Source organism: Fukomys damarensis, unplaced genomic scaffold, assembly GCF_012274545.1.
Source record: "Fukomys damarensis isolate Sample0158 unplaced genomic scaffold, DMR_v1.0_HiC HiC_scaffold_38, whole genome shotgun sequence".
In the NCBI taxonomy this organism is placed as follows: Eukaryota; Metazoa; Chordata; class Mammalia; order Rodentia; family Bathyergidae; genus Fukomys; species Fukomys damarensis.
Window position 1 is genome coordinate 65,155,549 of NW_022900950.1, and position 18,034 is coordinate 65,173,582.

Consider the following 18,034-nt stretch of genomic DNA (forward strand, 5'->3'; position numbering starts at 1 on the left):
TGAATAATCCTGAGATTTAACAGCCAAGAATGCTGGGGGGAAAAGTACCATTATCTGAGGCTCACAACCAACACTTGATTTACTAGGTATATGTGCTCTCCTTAAAAAAAAAAACAAAAAAACAAAAACCCAGATACCATCATTTTACAATAAAGTAAAAAGACTCTGCATTGAAGAGATGGTTCTTTTTCAAAAGGAAAAAGGACATTTACTAGAGCTTTGTTTTCTGTCAGCTTCAACCTAAAGCATTCTTTTCAGCTGGACAATTTCTTCAGCTGGACTTACTTCTCTAGCAATTTCCTCAGCAGAGTGCTTTGAAAACCTGAGCTGTCAGAATTACTAGGAGAGTTTGTCAACCCCACCCCTCCACCAACCACCAAGTTTCAGCTAGGTCTAGAGTAGCCCTCAAGAATGTACATTTCCAACTCTTTTCTCTTCCCCACCCCCAGGATGATTCTGTTGAATGGGACATAGGTGGAGAAGCACTGCCTTGGCAATTTGGAGAGTTGGGCTGGCTTGCCCCAACCTGCTTGGGTAGGTTCTTGCTGAGATTCTACTAGAAAGGAAAAGAAAAGCTGTACCCAACGGCCTCAATACAGTGCTGGAATAACAGCAATGACCATCAACTGTTCCTTGAACTTTTGTGGTTCACACATATTATTACATCTTGTTGTTTCTCGTCAGCCCCTCCTACTGCCCCCTCATTCATTTCTGAGCATTGTTCTTCCTCCCAGGGAGGGTAACAAGACAGTAGCCATGTCTTCCATCATGCCCTTGACCCTAGATACAGAAGTTTCCTCTGGACCCGAGACAATCAGCTTGAACTTGGAATTGGGACTAAGGAATTTCTGTGTGGCTGCTCATGAGTCGGAAGTAACTTCAGAAGCTGTTGACAATGAGGACTTTCCACCACGTGGACTTGAGAGAAGTACAACAGGAGGACTTTCTGAGTTCCATCTGGCCTCCCAGGCCCCCGCCTCAATGGAAGACTCAGGCCCTGATGCATCCCTGTAGCACAGGACTCACAAATCACCTCCATGTGTGAGCTTTTTATTAAGTGCTCCTTTCTTGCCTGAATGGCCCAAAGAGGATTTCTGATGATTCCAACCACAAGCACTCTAATTAAAAATGTTTATGAAGTCAATCTTTGGGTCCCTTTCTTTTGTACTTCAGCTCACCCCAGGTTAAATTCACCTTAACATTTCATCCTAGGAGTGTTTAGCTGTGTATTAGTCCATTTTCTACTGCTACAACAAAATATATCACGCTGAGTACTTTATTTGGCTCACAGTTTTGGAGATTGAAGGGCATAGTGCCAGCACTGGCTGGGCTCTGGAGAGGCCCTTAAGGGATATAGTATCATGGGCAGAGTGCATGCAAGACAGAGATTTCATGGTGGGACAGGAGGCCAGACAGAGACTGGGGAAGGGCCAGGCCTGCTCTATTATAACAGCTTCTCATGACAGCTACCCTGTGTCCCTTGAGAACTATTTCAAACCCTTCGAAGAGTATACCTCTAATGACCCATATACTCCTGCCAGACCCCACCCCTTAAAGGCCCCAATACTTCTAACATTGTCCTAGGCCAAGCTCCCAACACTGTGGGGGACACACTCAATCCATGTCCAAACCACAACAATCTGCTTCTAAATCTTGCAGCTCAGAGCAGAAGTTCCAACTCATTTAGGCAATATCCTCAACTCCATACCACAGTTCAGATCCAGGGCCCGCATGGATTACTAGACACAGGCAAATACAATTCACATTTTTTTCCAGGACAAGGCTGAGATAAATGAATATAAATCAGAACTGAATATAAATCCAGTTGGCGAGCCCAGAAATAAGAAAACCAATAAAACTGTTTCAAATTAATGTCTAATAAGAAGTTTTATTTCCCATGTTAGAAAAATTTAAATGTTTAATTTTTCATTAATGTTTCTGAATAGCTCCAACTTTCCAGCTACTTATTTTTGTGGAATTCTTATTCTTCACAAAATTAAATTAAATTCTTTTAATTTTTAAAATTGACATATTAAAACATGAAATTATACATATGAAAGTGGTACCACATAGAATACACATGCACTGCATAATGTTTAAAATCAGGTGAAACATATTGATCTACTGAAATACTTATCATTTCTTTATGGTGAAAATTTTCAAACTCCTTTCTACCAGCATCTTGAAATGTACAGCACATTATTATAATCTACTGTACAACAGCACATGAGAACTTCTTATTCCTGCTTAACTCTAACTTAATACTCACTGGTCAACCTCTCCCCAGCCTTCCCTCCACTCTACTCTCCTCAGCCTCTGGTAACCACCACTCTACTCTCAAATTCAGCGTAGGTGCAATCCTTATTTTCTTATTTCTCATCTCTTCGTGTCTAGGAACCTCTCTTCATCACTTACCAGTCCAATAATTTAAATACAGGATGACTAAAAATTGCTTATTTTTCACTAATTTTATAAAATGATACAACAGGAAATATAAAAATGACAACTTTATCAAACGTACTCAATACAAGCATCAACTGGTTGAAATGACACCTCCCCGAGTAAGGCCTGGGATGGTCAGTTTGTTAACAAGCACGTTGCCCCAGTGATGCTGGGGATAAACTTTTAAGTGACTAAAGCACAACAGATAGAAACTCAGTAAAACGTGTCACTCTGAGCATTAGTCATATCTAGGTAACACTCCATAACTTTGCAAGGTGACCAGATGTTGCAGAATCACAGCTTAAAAGCATCTTTAATAACTCACCCTGCCTAAAGTTACCACACTGAACTCTGACAGTTTGGCCTCTTTAAGTGAAGACTTCTGGGAATTATCTTTGGCAACCACATGCTTAGCAGAGAAGTCTGATGATCTTGGATGCCTTGTATCACCTAACAACAGGTAGTAACAGACCTCCAGTGCTGTCCTCACAGCCGGTTGCTCTCTTTGCGGTAATCAACATCTGGACCCAGATGTCAGGCTCTCAACTTCCCAATTAACAACGGGAAATAGACTTGAACCACAAGAAGGAAGAAAACTCCTATTTTCCCAAACACACAGTTAATGAAAAATTTAGGTAAGTCTCCAACTCATCTGTGTTTTCCTCACAGAACGTAAATGCCAAATTAGGAAACGATGCACCTACAGAGATATCTCCATGTAGGAAGGTTTCATATGATATTTGACTAGGCCACGTGCCAAGCATCCATCTTTACAGAGTGAATATAAATTAATTTAAAACTGGAAATGAAGCTACCAAAATTGTGGACTCGTTTCCTCTTCTTAGTTCAATAAAAAGACTGAAAGAGTTTAAACTATAGGTCACAGCTTCTAATCTCAGTAAGAATAAAGGAAAATCATTTTATTTCACATTTTAGCTAGTCTTTGGGTCAAAATTGAAAGAAAGGAAAGTGTGTCTCATACATTATAGTAATAGTAACTCATGGGACACGTTGTATTTGCCCTTGAGCTGGGGTTTCACTTTCCATGGTTTCAGGTACCTTTAGTCAAGTGCATTGCAATGACATTAAATGCAAAATTCTAGAAGTAAACAATTTATAAAGTTTTAAATAACTTTTAATGCAATACTTCATTGTAATTATTCTACTTTATTAGTTATTGCTAGTCTCTTTCCTTTATAAATTAAACTTTATCACAGGTAAGTAGGTATAGGAAAAAGTACATAGAGGGTGTGGTACTATCTAGAGTTGCAGGCCTCCTCTGTGGGTCTGGGAATGTCTCTTCCTTGCCCAAGAAGGGACTCCTGTCTTTTTCTCACCCAGCTCTCCCTGACAAAAGGATTTTCTCCAGAGTAGCAGAAGACTATGAAATTGTTAAGATGGACAGCAGTGAGGACACTTATTTACAAGAATGCCTACGAGCTAGCTTTGGGGATATGAGCCAGGTGAACTTGAGGCAGCCCTGAGAAACAGCCTGGAAGCTTTGGAAAATGAGTTATTGCCTTGTCTATACACAGACAGGAATGGTCATAGGAAAAACAAGTCCTTTACTTGATGTCTTTTAGGGCATGAACAGTGATGCTTAAAATTACAACTTGAAGACAGACAACACAAGATATATATGCATTTCTATTATTATATATATTATAATGTATTTAACCTAATGTCTTCCTCCTGTAAGATCATTGATTAAGCGATTACAAACTAGCACTTTAAAGGAAAAAGACTAGAAATGTTAACATCCACAAACATGGTAACCCCTCCTCCTTACTTTATGGCTTAGGAATGCAAAGACATTAGTTTTTAAACCATATGCCTATTTTAGGACTAACTTAGAAAGCTCTGCATCACTTACTCGACCACAATGTGCTAGGGTACTGCAGTACTAAGTTCCAAGTGAAAACCACTTGAACAGATTCTACTGCCCGATCTTGCGTCTCTCTTGGGGAGACCATGGCATCTGGAGGGTAGGGATTATGGTATTTCTTTGACCTGTGTCTACTGCTTAGAACACTGGGGAATTTTTTCAGAATTAAAAAAAAAATGGTTGTTAGTCGTTGTGCTTTTATTCCCACCTCATGAAGCAGAGGCAGATGCCCTTTGGAAATAGGACCACACCACCCATTCAACTCTTGTTGAACACCATAGCACACAAACTCAACAAAGTCAAAGCGCACATTTACAAGGGCCACTGCTGCTGCCCACAAACATTAAATCTTCATGGCTGCATAACTGTATTCTATTGGAGGGACTGCATTATTGTTAGAAAAATGATTTCATATTTCAGTATCTCTAATCACATCATGCAAAAGGATTAAGGTAAAATATTTTCCTTCAAGGACATCTTTCTTGAAAGCTCAGTTTTACATATTATACCAGCTTCCTCTGCGCATAACACTGGCTACACAGAAAACTCTGAAACAGAGTATTATACACTAGGACTTTTACCATCAGGAGGAGGACAGGAGTCACTGTGGGATGAAGGCTCAAGTCACTGAAAAGTGAAAGCTTATGCTACAGGAGAAGATTCAGAGCTGGGTGACCTCTTTGTATTGAGAAAAAACAAAACAAAACAAAAAAACGACACAAGAGGAATTACTTAGTGTCACTGAAGTGTTTACATGGGAGGGACAGGTGAAGTACACCAAAGTGTGTTGGCCTGTACATCACTGTTTAAAACTTCCAGCTTTCAGCAGTCAGTGGGATCTTGCTAGACCTCCCAGCTGTGTAGGAGGAGCTGCACCCCCTCATTGCCAAGTTTAGGAAAATGGGGTTACAATAAGAATATAATGACTATCATGCTCTATCTCTAACAAATCACGTTCCCCCGAAGTTCTAGTGTGCTCTGAGTGAACATCAAAGACAGGAATTCTTAACCCCACCAACTGGCAAATGCAGGAATTTCAACTGCTCTGATATAATGGCTCTAAGTAAATCACTATTAATTTCTTACTTTCCAACCTACTAGTCAACCAGAAACGCAGTCAGAATTGCTGATGAAATCACAGATCACAGAAGAATCTCACTAATGCATTTTCTGCTTTCATCCTCCAAGCACAGCAAGTTCCAAACTAAAAACAGCTTTTGATTCATATTAGCATTTTAAATATAGTTTCTAAAAATTACCTTTAGGAGGCAGTGAGGGAGGGATATGACTTGACAAGTATTATTATCGACACAGCTTTTCTTTCTATGTTCTGAAAGTCATACCCTGGCATTTAAAATACACTATATTTTTTACCTGTTGCAGAGGGAATGGGCCAGATAGACTGAGTGGAGAAAGAAATCCAAATTGCACAAGTTTCATTTCTCCTATACTTAATAGGTTGAGATTACAGTTAGATACCAGTAAAATTACTCATTCCTCTTAAGAACAGATTAATTATTGTGGTACTACATTAGGAAATTCTCTATCATTATAATCTCTTATTGCTACTCTGTTGGTAATTACTTCAAATGCCATCTCATCTGCTTATCAAGTTAATAAAAATATTTCTAATGGTCTTTACACAGCATAGTATAAATACACATTAAAAAACACAAGGCCCTTTATTAGGCAAGAATAGATATTTTGATCAATTAGCAGAAAGGCTGAGAATGTCATTATAACCCATTCAAAATTATTTCCTATAGCATCTTGGAAACCAGCAGTGGTTTCCAACCACTGGCAGTAATACTCAGGTAAAGAAAGCTGGATTTCATAACATGGGGACACAATTGATAGAAATAAACTCATAATGCCACACGGGTATTTAAGCCAACTAATCTGACCATTCCTTGAATTTACCAGGATACTATAATTTCTCATCATGGAGATGATTACAACCCTTGCAGGAAGTTGTTCAGTGGCTTGCAGGTGAAGTGACCGGAATATGAATATTTCAGAATATATCTGGTACCTGAGAGTTTCATGAGAAGTTCGGACGCAGCTTTGACCGACATGTCCCGCCGCAGCACACTCGCCTTCCCCTCCTGGGGCTTCAGCGAGTCCTCAGAGATGCTCGGCGCTGCCACTTCAGGCTCTGGGCTGAACACGTAGCTGGACCGAGGCAAGGTCGTGCTTAGGGCCTCCTCTTCCCTGGGCTCCTCTTTCACTTTAAAATTAAGATTCATGGGCTCCTTCTGATTTGCAGCTGTCGAAAGGGAAAAAAAAAAAAGGATTATATAAACATAGATCAAAGGCCGCGCCCCTCTGAGCTACCACCGTACTTCAAAGTATGGAACACATGGTCGCTTTGTGCTAATAGCCAGACGAACATCAACCTGGCCAAAAGTGGCCGAGCTCTCAGCACAAAAATACAATGCATCCCCTGAGCCTCCGACTCTGAAGGGTGTGGGCTTCAGGGTCTTTTGAACCTAGAACATTTAAAGAAGTGCTGCTGCCCCTCCAAAGTGGGCCTACTTTCTTTGGTTTCCTCAAATGTCTTCTTTCCTGTGTGTGCCGCTGCCTCCCTGACCTACTAGCACTCTCTGCCTGATCCTATCATAGAATAACAACTTTCAGGCAATTATTCTACCATCAAATACTGAATGAAAACAACAGTCAGAGGCAATGCCCAAAGCCAAAACCTGGGTCAGGTGGTAAATTAAGGATGGAGAATTTTCCAGTGGGAAAAGCTCAAGGCTAGAGAAAGATACACCACTCTTGCCTTAACAGAAATGGGCACTACTGACCCCAGCACAGCAGGGCGTGAACTTGCCATCGTGTGCCGTGTCAGCAGCCCAAGCCATTACCCAAGCCCAGACGGGCTTCTTTAAAGAAAAACAATGTGTTTTAAATTTTGGAATGATTTTTGGATTTACAGAGAAGTTGCAGGGTTCCCACATGGCCTTCACCCAGCATTCGCTAAGGTTAACAACTTACGTAACCACTGTGCATTTGTTAGGAAAAACAAAACAAAACAAAAAACCACCCCCCCAAACAAAAACAAAACTAAGAAATTCCCATTGCTATGATCTAAAGTCCATGGTTTTATTCTGGTTTCACCAGTTTTCCAGCTACTGTCCTCGTTCCATTTTTAGCATGGTTGGCTGGTGTGGAGTGTGTGGTCTGGGCAGAGCTAACTGGCTGGTTATGGGATGGATACTGTGGCTCAGCTGCACTACGCCAGGCCTTCCCCACTGCTCCACACACTACCACGGGCACAACCGGAAGGAAGAGATGAGCTCACTCTCTTTGCCTACTTCACTGTCACAGGCTGCTGGCTCCCCTTCAAGGGCCCGTGTTGTCAGAACTGTATATGGGTTATACTGCACATGATTGTCTTTGGAGAGAGGATCTCATCCAATACACAACTCTTGGTACCGCTTCTTAGAGTGAGCTGTTGGCCCATTCCATTTTAACAAACAAAAAACTAAAAATGAGTCCCCAAAGCAAATACCTCTCACTCTTGGCCAATACACAGGTGCATAGTCCTTTGTATTCCATCTCCTGCCCCTCTAAGAAAGGACATTTTGGAATCACAAGTCCACACAAGCCACCATATTTGGAAACTAGACCCAGAGGGCTAAAATAAAATGTGTAAGAGCCGGGATTAGAACCCTGGGCCGTTAGAACTCACCCCGTGTTTCTGACCTGCCTCCACCACAAGTCTCATCTACCTCTGGCCATGGTGTAACAAAACTCGAATAAAACTTCACCTTCAAGTCTGCTCGAATACCACCTGCCCTGACCACCCTGCTCAAAATTACAGCCTCCACATCTGCTGTATTCCCAGTCTCTCTAAAATACTCATCATCTATTAGCACAGTGTTATGGACAGCATTGTGCTCCTGCCCCTCGAATTCATATGGCGAAGCCCCACTGTGGTCAATTTCCTGTCACTGAAGCACAACATCCAGTACTGCAACTTAAAGGAGGAGAGGTTAATTTGGGCTCACATTTCAGAAGTTCTAGTCCATGTACAGCAGGCTTAAACACAGAAACAGCACAGCAGAAGAGCCTGGGCAGAGGAAAGCTGCCTCCAGCATGGCAGACAGGAAGCAAAGGATTGAGAGAGGAACAGGAACACGTAACCTTCTAGGTCACATCTACAGTTTAAACATCAACATTTTCCCTTCTGACCAGGCCCCACCTCATAACAGGTAGTCAATGACAGACCACCATAAAATCCAGTCATCTTCCAATAGCCCTGCCTGTATCACGTGAAGGACATTTAAATATAAACTGTAACATGACCTAACCTCCCAATGTGGACGTATCTGAGTTAGGGTCTCTAAAGAAGTGATTACTGTTTAACGAGGCTGTGAGAGTGGGGTCCTAAACCAGTGTGACTGACTGCTTCCTGGTAAGAAGAGAGGGAGAGACAACAACATATTTGCACAGAGGTCATCTGAGGATGTTTGCGAAAGTAACTTCTGCAACCCAGGAAAGGAGAAACCAAACCTGCTGACAACTTGATCTTTGGTTTCCAGCTTCTGAAAGTGTGAGTAATAAATTTCTGTTGTTTAAGATATCAGTGAACAATATTTTATAGCAGCCTTAGTAGACTTACCACAGCATTTTTCCAATTTGTTATGCTAGTCGTTTATAGTCTATTCTCTTAACTTCTAGGTCAGCTTCATGGAGGCACTCAGTGCTGGAGGACCATTTAGAGCTGTCAGTGACACAAACTGCCTGCTGCAGCGTGCTCGCCGTAGGTATGCCACCACTGAAGGCACTGGTTTTAATGCTGATGTATATTAAGTGCATTAAACGCTGCCTTGGGCATAAGGGTGCAATATGTAATCGTTGAATAAATAAAACGTGTTGGCTCCATCTGATAACATTCCAACATTGCCAGTAATTAACAGAAACTAAGAACTCTACAATACGCCACCAAAACAATCAGAAGCACTATCCCTGGACCTAATCGTTACACTGGGATAAAAATATCTCTGAGGTGAGGTTAAAAGTGTCGTCACCATTGCGGTTTATATCTAGATGTCCACCTAAAGCCTCATGACATCGTAGGTGGAGCCTCTGGAAGGTGCCTGGACTATGGGGGCTGACAACTGACTTGTTAGGAGGTGGAGTCAAGATAAAGTTTTATCTTCCTTCCAGGCTCCTTGACTTGCTGCTTCCCTGCCGCCATGCCATGAGCACCTTTTCTTCCGCCATGCCCCATACCATACCGCTCTGCCTTGGAGCCAGCAGGCTATGGACTAGAACCTCTACAATCTGTGGGCCAAAATAAAGCAGGTATCAGGTACTGTGTCTCAGTGACAAGGAAGGTGACTAAGCCACCCAGACTTCTGAGCCATGACAGCCTTAGTGAGATGTCTCTGAAGAGTCACTTGGACTCTAGCATTACTACAGGGGGACCCAGAATATTTCAAGGAAATTGCTTAAAATCTACCCCTTTGAGATAATGTCGTTAAAATCTAAACCACAGGGACTAACGAAAGCCTCTGAAGCAGGGACAGCCTTGATTGGGGCAGTTGCTCCTACAAGGGCTTTGTCCACTAAGCACACTTCTCTTCTTTACAGTTTCCAACCCCTTCCCAGCAGGTGGAGGGAGGGTAGTGCTGGTATGCGGCATCCTAAAGCTTGCTCTCTCCCCATGCTTTGCTTCCAGAACCTTCGTAAAATCCTTTCCAAGAGCATCCCAGTTAGTCACGGCAGAGTAATCAGTGCGTGTGTTTGTTATGTCTGTGACTCTGACGCTTTCGGAAAGAATAATTTAAACTGAGTGGTTATGCATTTCATTTCAAAAATCCTTGTGTAGTATCTTTTATTTAACAACATTTTAGCGTTCTAAGATGAGGCTAGAGAAGAGATAAAACGCTGAGACTCTACAAACCCATCCCAAGTTCTGCAGACAGCAGTCCCTAAGTGGGTACTCTCCGAACCTGTGAGTGGCTCCTAGAGCATCAGGAAAAATGCATGATTCACGACATTTAGAGAGGAAAAAAAGATAGTTTGCTTTGTTAGCACAACCCGGATTTAAGACTTCAAGAAGACACTTATAAACAATCAGCATGCTGCCTGCTGCTGGATGACAAGTTTGCAAGGTATAACTTATCTGGTTTTCATTCTGTCAAGAATGGCATAAAACTGTAATATGATGAGGACCCGTAAATATAGCTAATGATACAACAGAAAAACATGTGGGAAACACTCATTTGCCCAGGTTTTAATTTCCCAAACATCTGAGTCGAAATAGAAAACGTAAAAATAGAAATATGAAGACCAGCTGGCATTCTTACAATGACCAGAAATATTTGCATCAAGAATAGTACATAGAGCCTATATTTTATAATTAATATAATTGAATAATTGCTATCCTTTAATTATGCTAGTGTATAAAAAAACATGCTGAGAAAAGTAGAGTGAAAAATGTTCTCCTTTTTCTTTTGGAAAATTGCTAAAAGCAACAGTTTATGACTCACTGAATAGTCTTTACTCCATCCCTACCCCAAACCCAGGCAGATCTGCGCACATACGGAACTCAACATTTTAGGGTTTTTTACAGCACCTGCCTTGATGTCAGTCTGTGTACCTTAAAGTTGCCAGACATTCCACTTTTAACACAGAGAGGAAGCCCCGCTCATCAAGAGATCCCATTTCTCGCTGTTTGTTCCAAACATTTTAGGAGCTGAGCCACTCCGATTATAAACTATGTACATCTCCAATTCATGTACTTGATGGAGGTAGGCAGCCACTTAAAGAACAGATCCACTTCTCTGAGGATTTATAAACGATTCAAGAGAAGACAAATGTGGAAAAGCCACCAAGACACAATAATTCTAATTGTCCCATTCTAAAAGTTTGCATGTTGTCAAAGAACTCCCTCTTTATAGCAAGATGGTTACCAGCACACATAGAGAGGCTTTCTTAAGCCTCTCCCCGCAGGGGAAAGTGGTATGTGACTTCCTTAAAGACCATGATTTGTGTTAGTAATAACACACACAAGCATCTGAATAATTACACAGGGACGGAGTCTTCCACCAGTCACAGAAGATAGGTGTTACTACCATCTTCAATTTATAGGGGAGGAAGCTGAGGGGCCAGGAGGCTACAGAACACTGGGGCCCAAGATTACAGAGTAGCTGGATCCAGAGCTTCTGGCTGAAAATGCACTCAAGTTCTTTCCTGCCTCTCCAAGACACCAGATATCTTCACGGAGGACACTAATCTAAGAATTTGGACCGTGGGCTTTGGAAAATAAGTGACACGGAGTGAACTAAACACTGCTAATGAAAAAGGAGAGAGCTAGTGTCAGCTGAAGGAAAGGAACATTTTCTGGTAGGAAGAAATCTTGTGAAAATTTGACTGAAAGGATGAGAGAAGTAAGGGAGTGGGACACAAACGCTTCCATCCTATCCCGTTGGTGACGGAAAATGACACTTTAACTTGAGATTAATAACGCAGAGCTCTCTTGCTGTTTTGAGTTCGGCAGTTTGGTGAATTTGAAGCTGCTCTATGAAAAAGTAAAACCAGTGAGAATTGTATTTCCTGCCTAACCCTTGACCGCAGCCAGACTTTTGGACCTGAAAGGGACCACAGGTCAACAATTTTCAAACAGTGTTTCAAGGAACCCTAGGATACGCTTCAGGGTTCCACCCGATGTCTATAACCTATTTAAAAATTTAAAGTTATTTTTTAGTTTATTTAGATTTTAATTTTAAAATGTGCATCCTCAGCAGTGTTACATATAAAAGGCCAATTCACTGGAGACCACTAAGTGCTAACTTGTGTTAATTCCTCAAATGCAGTTTTTCCTACCATCTCGAGAGTCTTAGACTTGCAGTAATATGTCATTCATAAGGAAATGGCTGGCTTTGTACTGATTTAAAAAAAAAAAATCCAGGCCTATTTAGGCATGTTCATGTAAAAGTGTACAATTATGGTTCCACTAGAGTTTTATGCATGCCTTGAAGTAATTTCTCAACCTCAGTAGCACCGATGCTCTGGATTGGATAACTTGTGGAAGACAGGCTTGTCTTGTATATTATAGGATGCTTACCAGCATCCCTGGCCCCTACTCACCAGATGACAGCAGCTCCTACCAGCTGTGAATACAAAAACTTTCTCCAGATATCATCAACTGTCCTTTGGACACACTTGCCTTAAATTAAATGCCAGGATAGATTTTAAGAGTATATGTTCTGGAGCAGCTTCTGATCAGAGCTAACAGAAAAGAAAAGACAGACATATGAAGAGATACAGCTATGGCTAATTTATCATAACACGAACCAGGAAACTTGTATCTTGACTGTTCACCTGGATTAATTTATCTGATCCTTACAAAGACCATTTGGGGTAGGTCTTAATGTATCTCCATTTTGCAGATTAAGGACCTAAGACCTGAAAGCAAGTAAGTACACTTTCCAAATAATATTTAGCTGGGTAATAACCAAGAAGTTCATACAGAATTGTGGACAGCTCCAGTGCATAGCGTAAGTTTTAAATGCTTTTTGTCTGCCTTTTATTGATAGGAATGAGAGCAGTTGCTGAATGTTGTCACTTGTGAAGTAGGAACTTTATATTATTATAATCTTCTTCCAAGCATCAGAGTAAATATAATTAAAGCAATCCTGAGATTAAAAGATAATTTGTTAAAAGTCGGTTTCCATTTGTCACAATTTCCCTGCGTGAAGCCACACTCCTCATAGCTGCAATCACTAAGTGAATTTAGAAATATACTAGTCAATAATATTCCTATAAAACCATAACACTCGAGTAACTTTTTGAATTGCATGATTTGAAAAAACAAACAAATACAATAAATATGAATTTTAAAATAGTTACACTTAAAAATACATCTTGCATTATGTGCTTTATATATTTAGACTGCCCTTAAGATTTAAGTTTGAAAATAAATGGATTCATTGTTTAAAAAACAAACAATGAAAACACAAGTGGAGAGAATAATATGACCATTTTAAAACCACACAGTTGTTAATGACAGAACCAGAACTAGTGTTTCATTCTGCAGACTGCAAGCCAGAGCTGTTCTATCTGTCCACACTGGCCAGTACAGATGAATAAGCTGGGGACCTGGGACGTTTCTCAACAATTTGGTGTGCTTTAGGTGGAAAAAAAATGGCCTTCTGAAATCATTAAGAAAAGCTATGATTTAATTAAACAACAATTAATAATAGTTGAATATTCCTTTTAAATGTTACACATACTGTATGCAAATGAAATGTTTAAAACATTAACTAAATATTTTTAAATCTTGGCTCTTTAATTTGCCTTAAATTGTTTTATAATTAGTGTTTAGTGAAATTTTAGCCATCTCCTATTTCTCATTAATCCCCACCTGGGTTAATCCCTGGCTACAGTTAAGGATCTACACACTCAAAACCAGTACTGCTGCAGTCCCACATCACAGCCATGACTGTGGACGAGAAACCAAAGTGGGGGGCAGAAAGGCCCACATGCAGAGCAGGGTCAAGGGTGAAAACAGAGTACAATGCCTCGTGAACTCTGAAATGCATTAGTTTTTTTCTCCATGCATGAAACTAATAAAACCCGCACATAACGAGGAAAAGTGGCCATCTGCAGTAATCTGCTTAACAGACAGGATATCTCCCCTGTCAGCAGCAGGAAGGACCAGTCCTGGAAAACCCATCAAGCCTCGAGTATATGTGAAAGAAAGCTATGCTTTAAATTTTAAATTCATGCTATTAACACAAAGAATAAGATGTGGGAACAGCAATGGTATAATCTGCACAGAATCCAGAAGAAAGGAAAGGTTGGACAAAATCTTTGTAAGGCCTTTCTGGAACCATGCCCCAAATTACATCTCCGAGTGACTGTTACACTTGTTTGACGTTCTGATTCACAGATCAGTTTGTAAATGACAGTCATCGGTGTGGCTCACTCAGGGTGAAAACTAGGAGCTATGCCGGACCATGAGTGGCCTCAGTGATTTCCTCCCTAGCACCCACCCCTCTGCAGTATGACACTGCAGCTCCTCCCAGCAGGAAGGTATACGTGCAACCTCACTGTTCAAATGCCCAGACCCCAGGAGCAACAAGACAGAAGGCAGGAGACAGGTGTGTCTATGTCCCCAATGAGGGTGGTGAAGACTGTTCACATTTTTCTTGAGAGTAATGAGGTGCTGGTTGCTCAGTACAAAGGAACCTGCCAGTCCATCACAAACGCTTTGGAGGCTAGGGGTGGGCTGGGGTGCTGGGCCAGGAGCGATCTGCAACATGTGTATTTGGGCAAGCTGTGCAAATGTGAGGTGAAGGCTACATGTTGAAGGATGGACTGCAGATACATTTGAAAGACCCCCCAAATTAGGCCAGTACTGTTAGCGACTAAAAGCGCATGCATTAGAAATGATGCTATGATTTGAAGCCAAGGAAAATAAACAGTGAAGCAGACGGAGGTCAAAAGACAGTTTGCTCAACTGAGAAATAAAAATTAGGTAATAGCTAATTAAGTGGTCATGAGCCAAGCCTTTGCAGTTAAGCAGAGTGGAATCTTTGCTCTGTTTCTTGTAGCAGAAACCTTCAAGTCTCAGCTTCCTCATCTATAAAATAGGTTTAATATCATTGACCCCGTTGGGCTGTGGTGAGGGTTAAATGAGAAATTACATGAAGTGGTTGGCACAGTGCCTGGCTCCCTGCAAACACATCTGATTAAGCTCTTCACAGAGCAGAAAAAACAGTGGCAATAACAACCGCAGTAGTAAACAGACGAAAACATACTTCCCTGAGAAAGGGAATGACTTAGCTTTGGTTTTACAGGTACAAGACTTTAATAAATTTTCTCAAGGGCTTACCAAGAGAAAAAAAAAAATTCTAATGGCAATTTTAGAAGTAAGAATGAGCGCAGTGAGGAAAGAAAGATCATTACCCTTTTCCAGTTTTGTTTTTTTTTTTTAACCTCAAGTCTTGGATGCCTCATCCACAGGCTTATTATGACATAATGTGTTTGGAAATATACTGAACACTATAAAGCTCCACAGAAATGTAAGCTGGCCTCACGGTTACTATTCTGTTTATACTAAATGTTCTCAGAGAAGTCTGAAATGTTAGTATGACTTCTCCAGGCTGGGAATGCAGCTCAGTAGTAGAGCACTTGCCCAGCATGTATAAGGTTCTGGGTTCACAAACTTCTGAAAATTCTTTCCATATGTTCAGAGAAAGCCTCCATCCTGGAGAGTCCTGCTAACCCTACATCGAAAAGGGTAGAGGACAAAGCCCACTTCCTGTTTTGCTGCTTCTCTACCTGGCAATCTGCAATACACAAAGCCTGGGGCAGGGAAGGCTAGAACTACACCGCCTGGATGAGAATCCCAGTCTGGGTGCTTATCAGCTGCATGGATTGGGGCAAGACGTTTAAGCTGTTTCTTGACTTCCTCATCTGTTAAATGGGAATAATAATACCACCCATATATTATTGTTATTACCAGGGTTGTTACCAGGTTCAAAGGGATTAAAAGGCACTGAGAAAGCACTATATAAAGTAAACATAATACGCAATGGGTAAATATCACCAATTCCCCATCCCTGCAAGTTTGAACACCTGCGTATGTAACTCCAGGTCCCACACACTTACACCTGCTTGCCCCCTTCTGCGATTAGCCTCATGGAGTAGCAAGTCACAAACAGTGGCAAAGAGTCCGGCTCTGCCTCTCATACGAGTCACCAAGTTCAATAAAACCAGGGTTTCAAAGGGACATTCAGGCTGCACATGAAGGCCCCACATGCAGCTGCTCACACGAGGAATTTTAGTCACATTATCAGTGTGTGTTCATCACAAGGGACGAAAAGAAGGGCCAAACTGAAGATGCAAACGGAGGTTCTCAAAAATATTGTAGGCCGGTTGGGGAACACACACCCGGGCATGGGAATGGGAGAGGCTCCCTAGCTACTGCATTGTAGTCTTAGGGTGTGAATGGCACAAGGCTGGCATTTACTTGGAAGAAAGCTCATTTGTTAAGATGCCTCACAGAAAGCCAATCAGAGTCACCAGGCAAAAAGGACTTGGCTCAATGGCCATCTCCTGACCCGGCTTCTCCAGCCAAGGAGCTGTCATTTATACCAAACCACCCTATAACTGCAGATGCACACAGTCCTGTGAAATAGATGCATGATGCCGACCAAAAGCAGAGGGGAAACCACAAGACCCGACACAAACACCCAGCACCCCTTCATGCATGGAAACCTTTGCTATCTTACGGCCAAGCTTCGAATAAATAAAAAAAAATTTAGTATGCACCCATTTGTTTGCAAACAACGCTGGGAGGCTAAAAGTAAGTCACTGCTTTCCAGAGTTCGCTTCTCCCAGTTAAAATTATTTGGTCTCAATTTTGTGAAATTAATATGGTGTGGGAGACCGTATAACTTTTTTTTGCCCGTTTCCAAATTAAAAATAGTTGAAATGACTTCTATCTTTTTATTTTGGAAAACCAGGGACAAAAAGATATTCCCTGCCAGCAAGTGAGGTGCCAAGTTTCTGTCGACTGCTTGGTTATAATTTGGAGAGTTAGAATTAAATTTTATATCTTGAAAAGTATACTTTGCAGAAAAAGAAATGATGTAAGGGGGGTTGTGGGCAACATTTAAGCAGGCTTCTAATGATGATGTCCCCAGCTCCTTGGTGTGCCGAATTGAGTTTTGAGATTTTCACACTGGACAAAGTCTCCTGTCTTAAGGCCTCAGGAGAGAAACAAAGGAGCTCGATGAATACGATTCCCCAGGCCTCTCCTTCACGTTAACCTTGACCTATCGTGAAATGTCCCAGACCCACCTTGTACCACTGTGCTCCCCAGACTTTATGGTCTGAGGCTGAACACAACTCAGAAAACTCAGAGCCACCCGGAAAAACTACTGTGCCAGGCACGTCAGTGGCCCTCCATTCTGGCACACATCAGAATCATGTAAGGATTGCAGAGAAAATACCACTGTCTAAGACCTATCCCAGACCAATTAAATCATAATTTCTAGGCCCTGGCATTTTACAAAAAACTCCTCCCCACCATAAGTGTAACCTTTGGTGGAGGTTAAGAACTGCTTCTGGCTGTGGGAGATCAGCAGGAATGTAAGCTTGCCATGGTTGACTGAGCATCTCTCCCCAGCACACCCCCAGGCATATGACCCCTGGATCGGTCACCCTGTCAGGCAATAATCTGCCTATGTCTTCTGGCTTCCAGAAAGATCTATGTAAACACGCAAAGCCTTAGCCCTATGAGGCCTGCTTCCAGGTAGAAACTCTAAGCAAAGTCTACAAAATTATTTGTTCCCATCAACCGACACAGTAGTAGGCGCAGACCCCTGCTCTTCCCTCAATCTGGCAGTGAGCATCACTGCAGTGCTGACCCTGGGGTGCCCGGATGTAGGCAATATTATTCATCTTTGAGGGGCCAAGAATGTGGAGCCGGGGGTCAGGGGGAAGGAGTTGATCATTCAGAGAAGGGATTTTTTTTTTTTTCAAAGTCAGGTGCACCAAGGAAACGTCCGAATGGGGGTGAGGGTGAGAGGAGGATTCTGAGTCCATTTCAAACAGCATTCCACACAGTTAGTTTTGAATCGCCTTGGGTTCCGTTCAGTTATCTTTATGCTTAGGTTTAAATTAAAGGAGCAAGAAAGGCTCCCCTTAGTACCCAAGCAAGAAAGCATCAAGTGTTTTCTC

The 18,034-nt window shown here is 41.7% G+C and overlaps 1 protein-coding gene across 5 annotated transcripts in view; it reads right to left on the reverse strand.

Moving 5' to 3' along the window:
- The window catches only part of Znf827 (zinc finger protein 827), a 155,969-nt gene that overhangs the window by 86,809 nt on the left and 51,126 nt on the right, over window positions 1–18,034 (reverse strand). For all 5 annotated transcript variants that reach the window (XM_010610930.3, XM_033760061.1, XM_033760062.1 and 2 more), the window contains exon 5: window positions 6,360–6,593. In XM_010610930.3, the coding sequence (XP_010609232.1) occupies window positions 6,360–6,593 (234 nt within the window). The remainder of the gene's footprint in view (window positions 1–6,359; window positions 6,594–18,034) is intronic.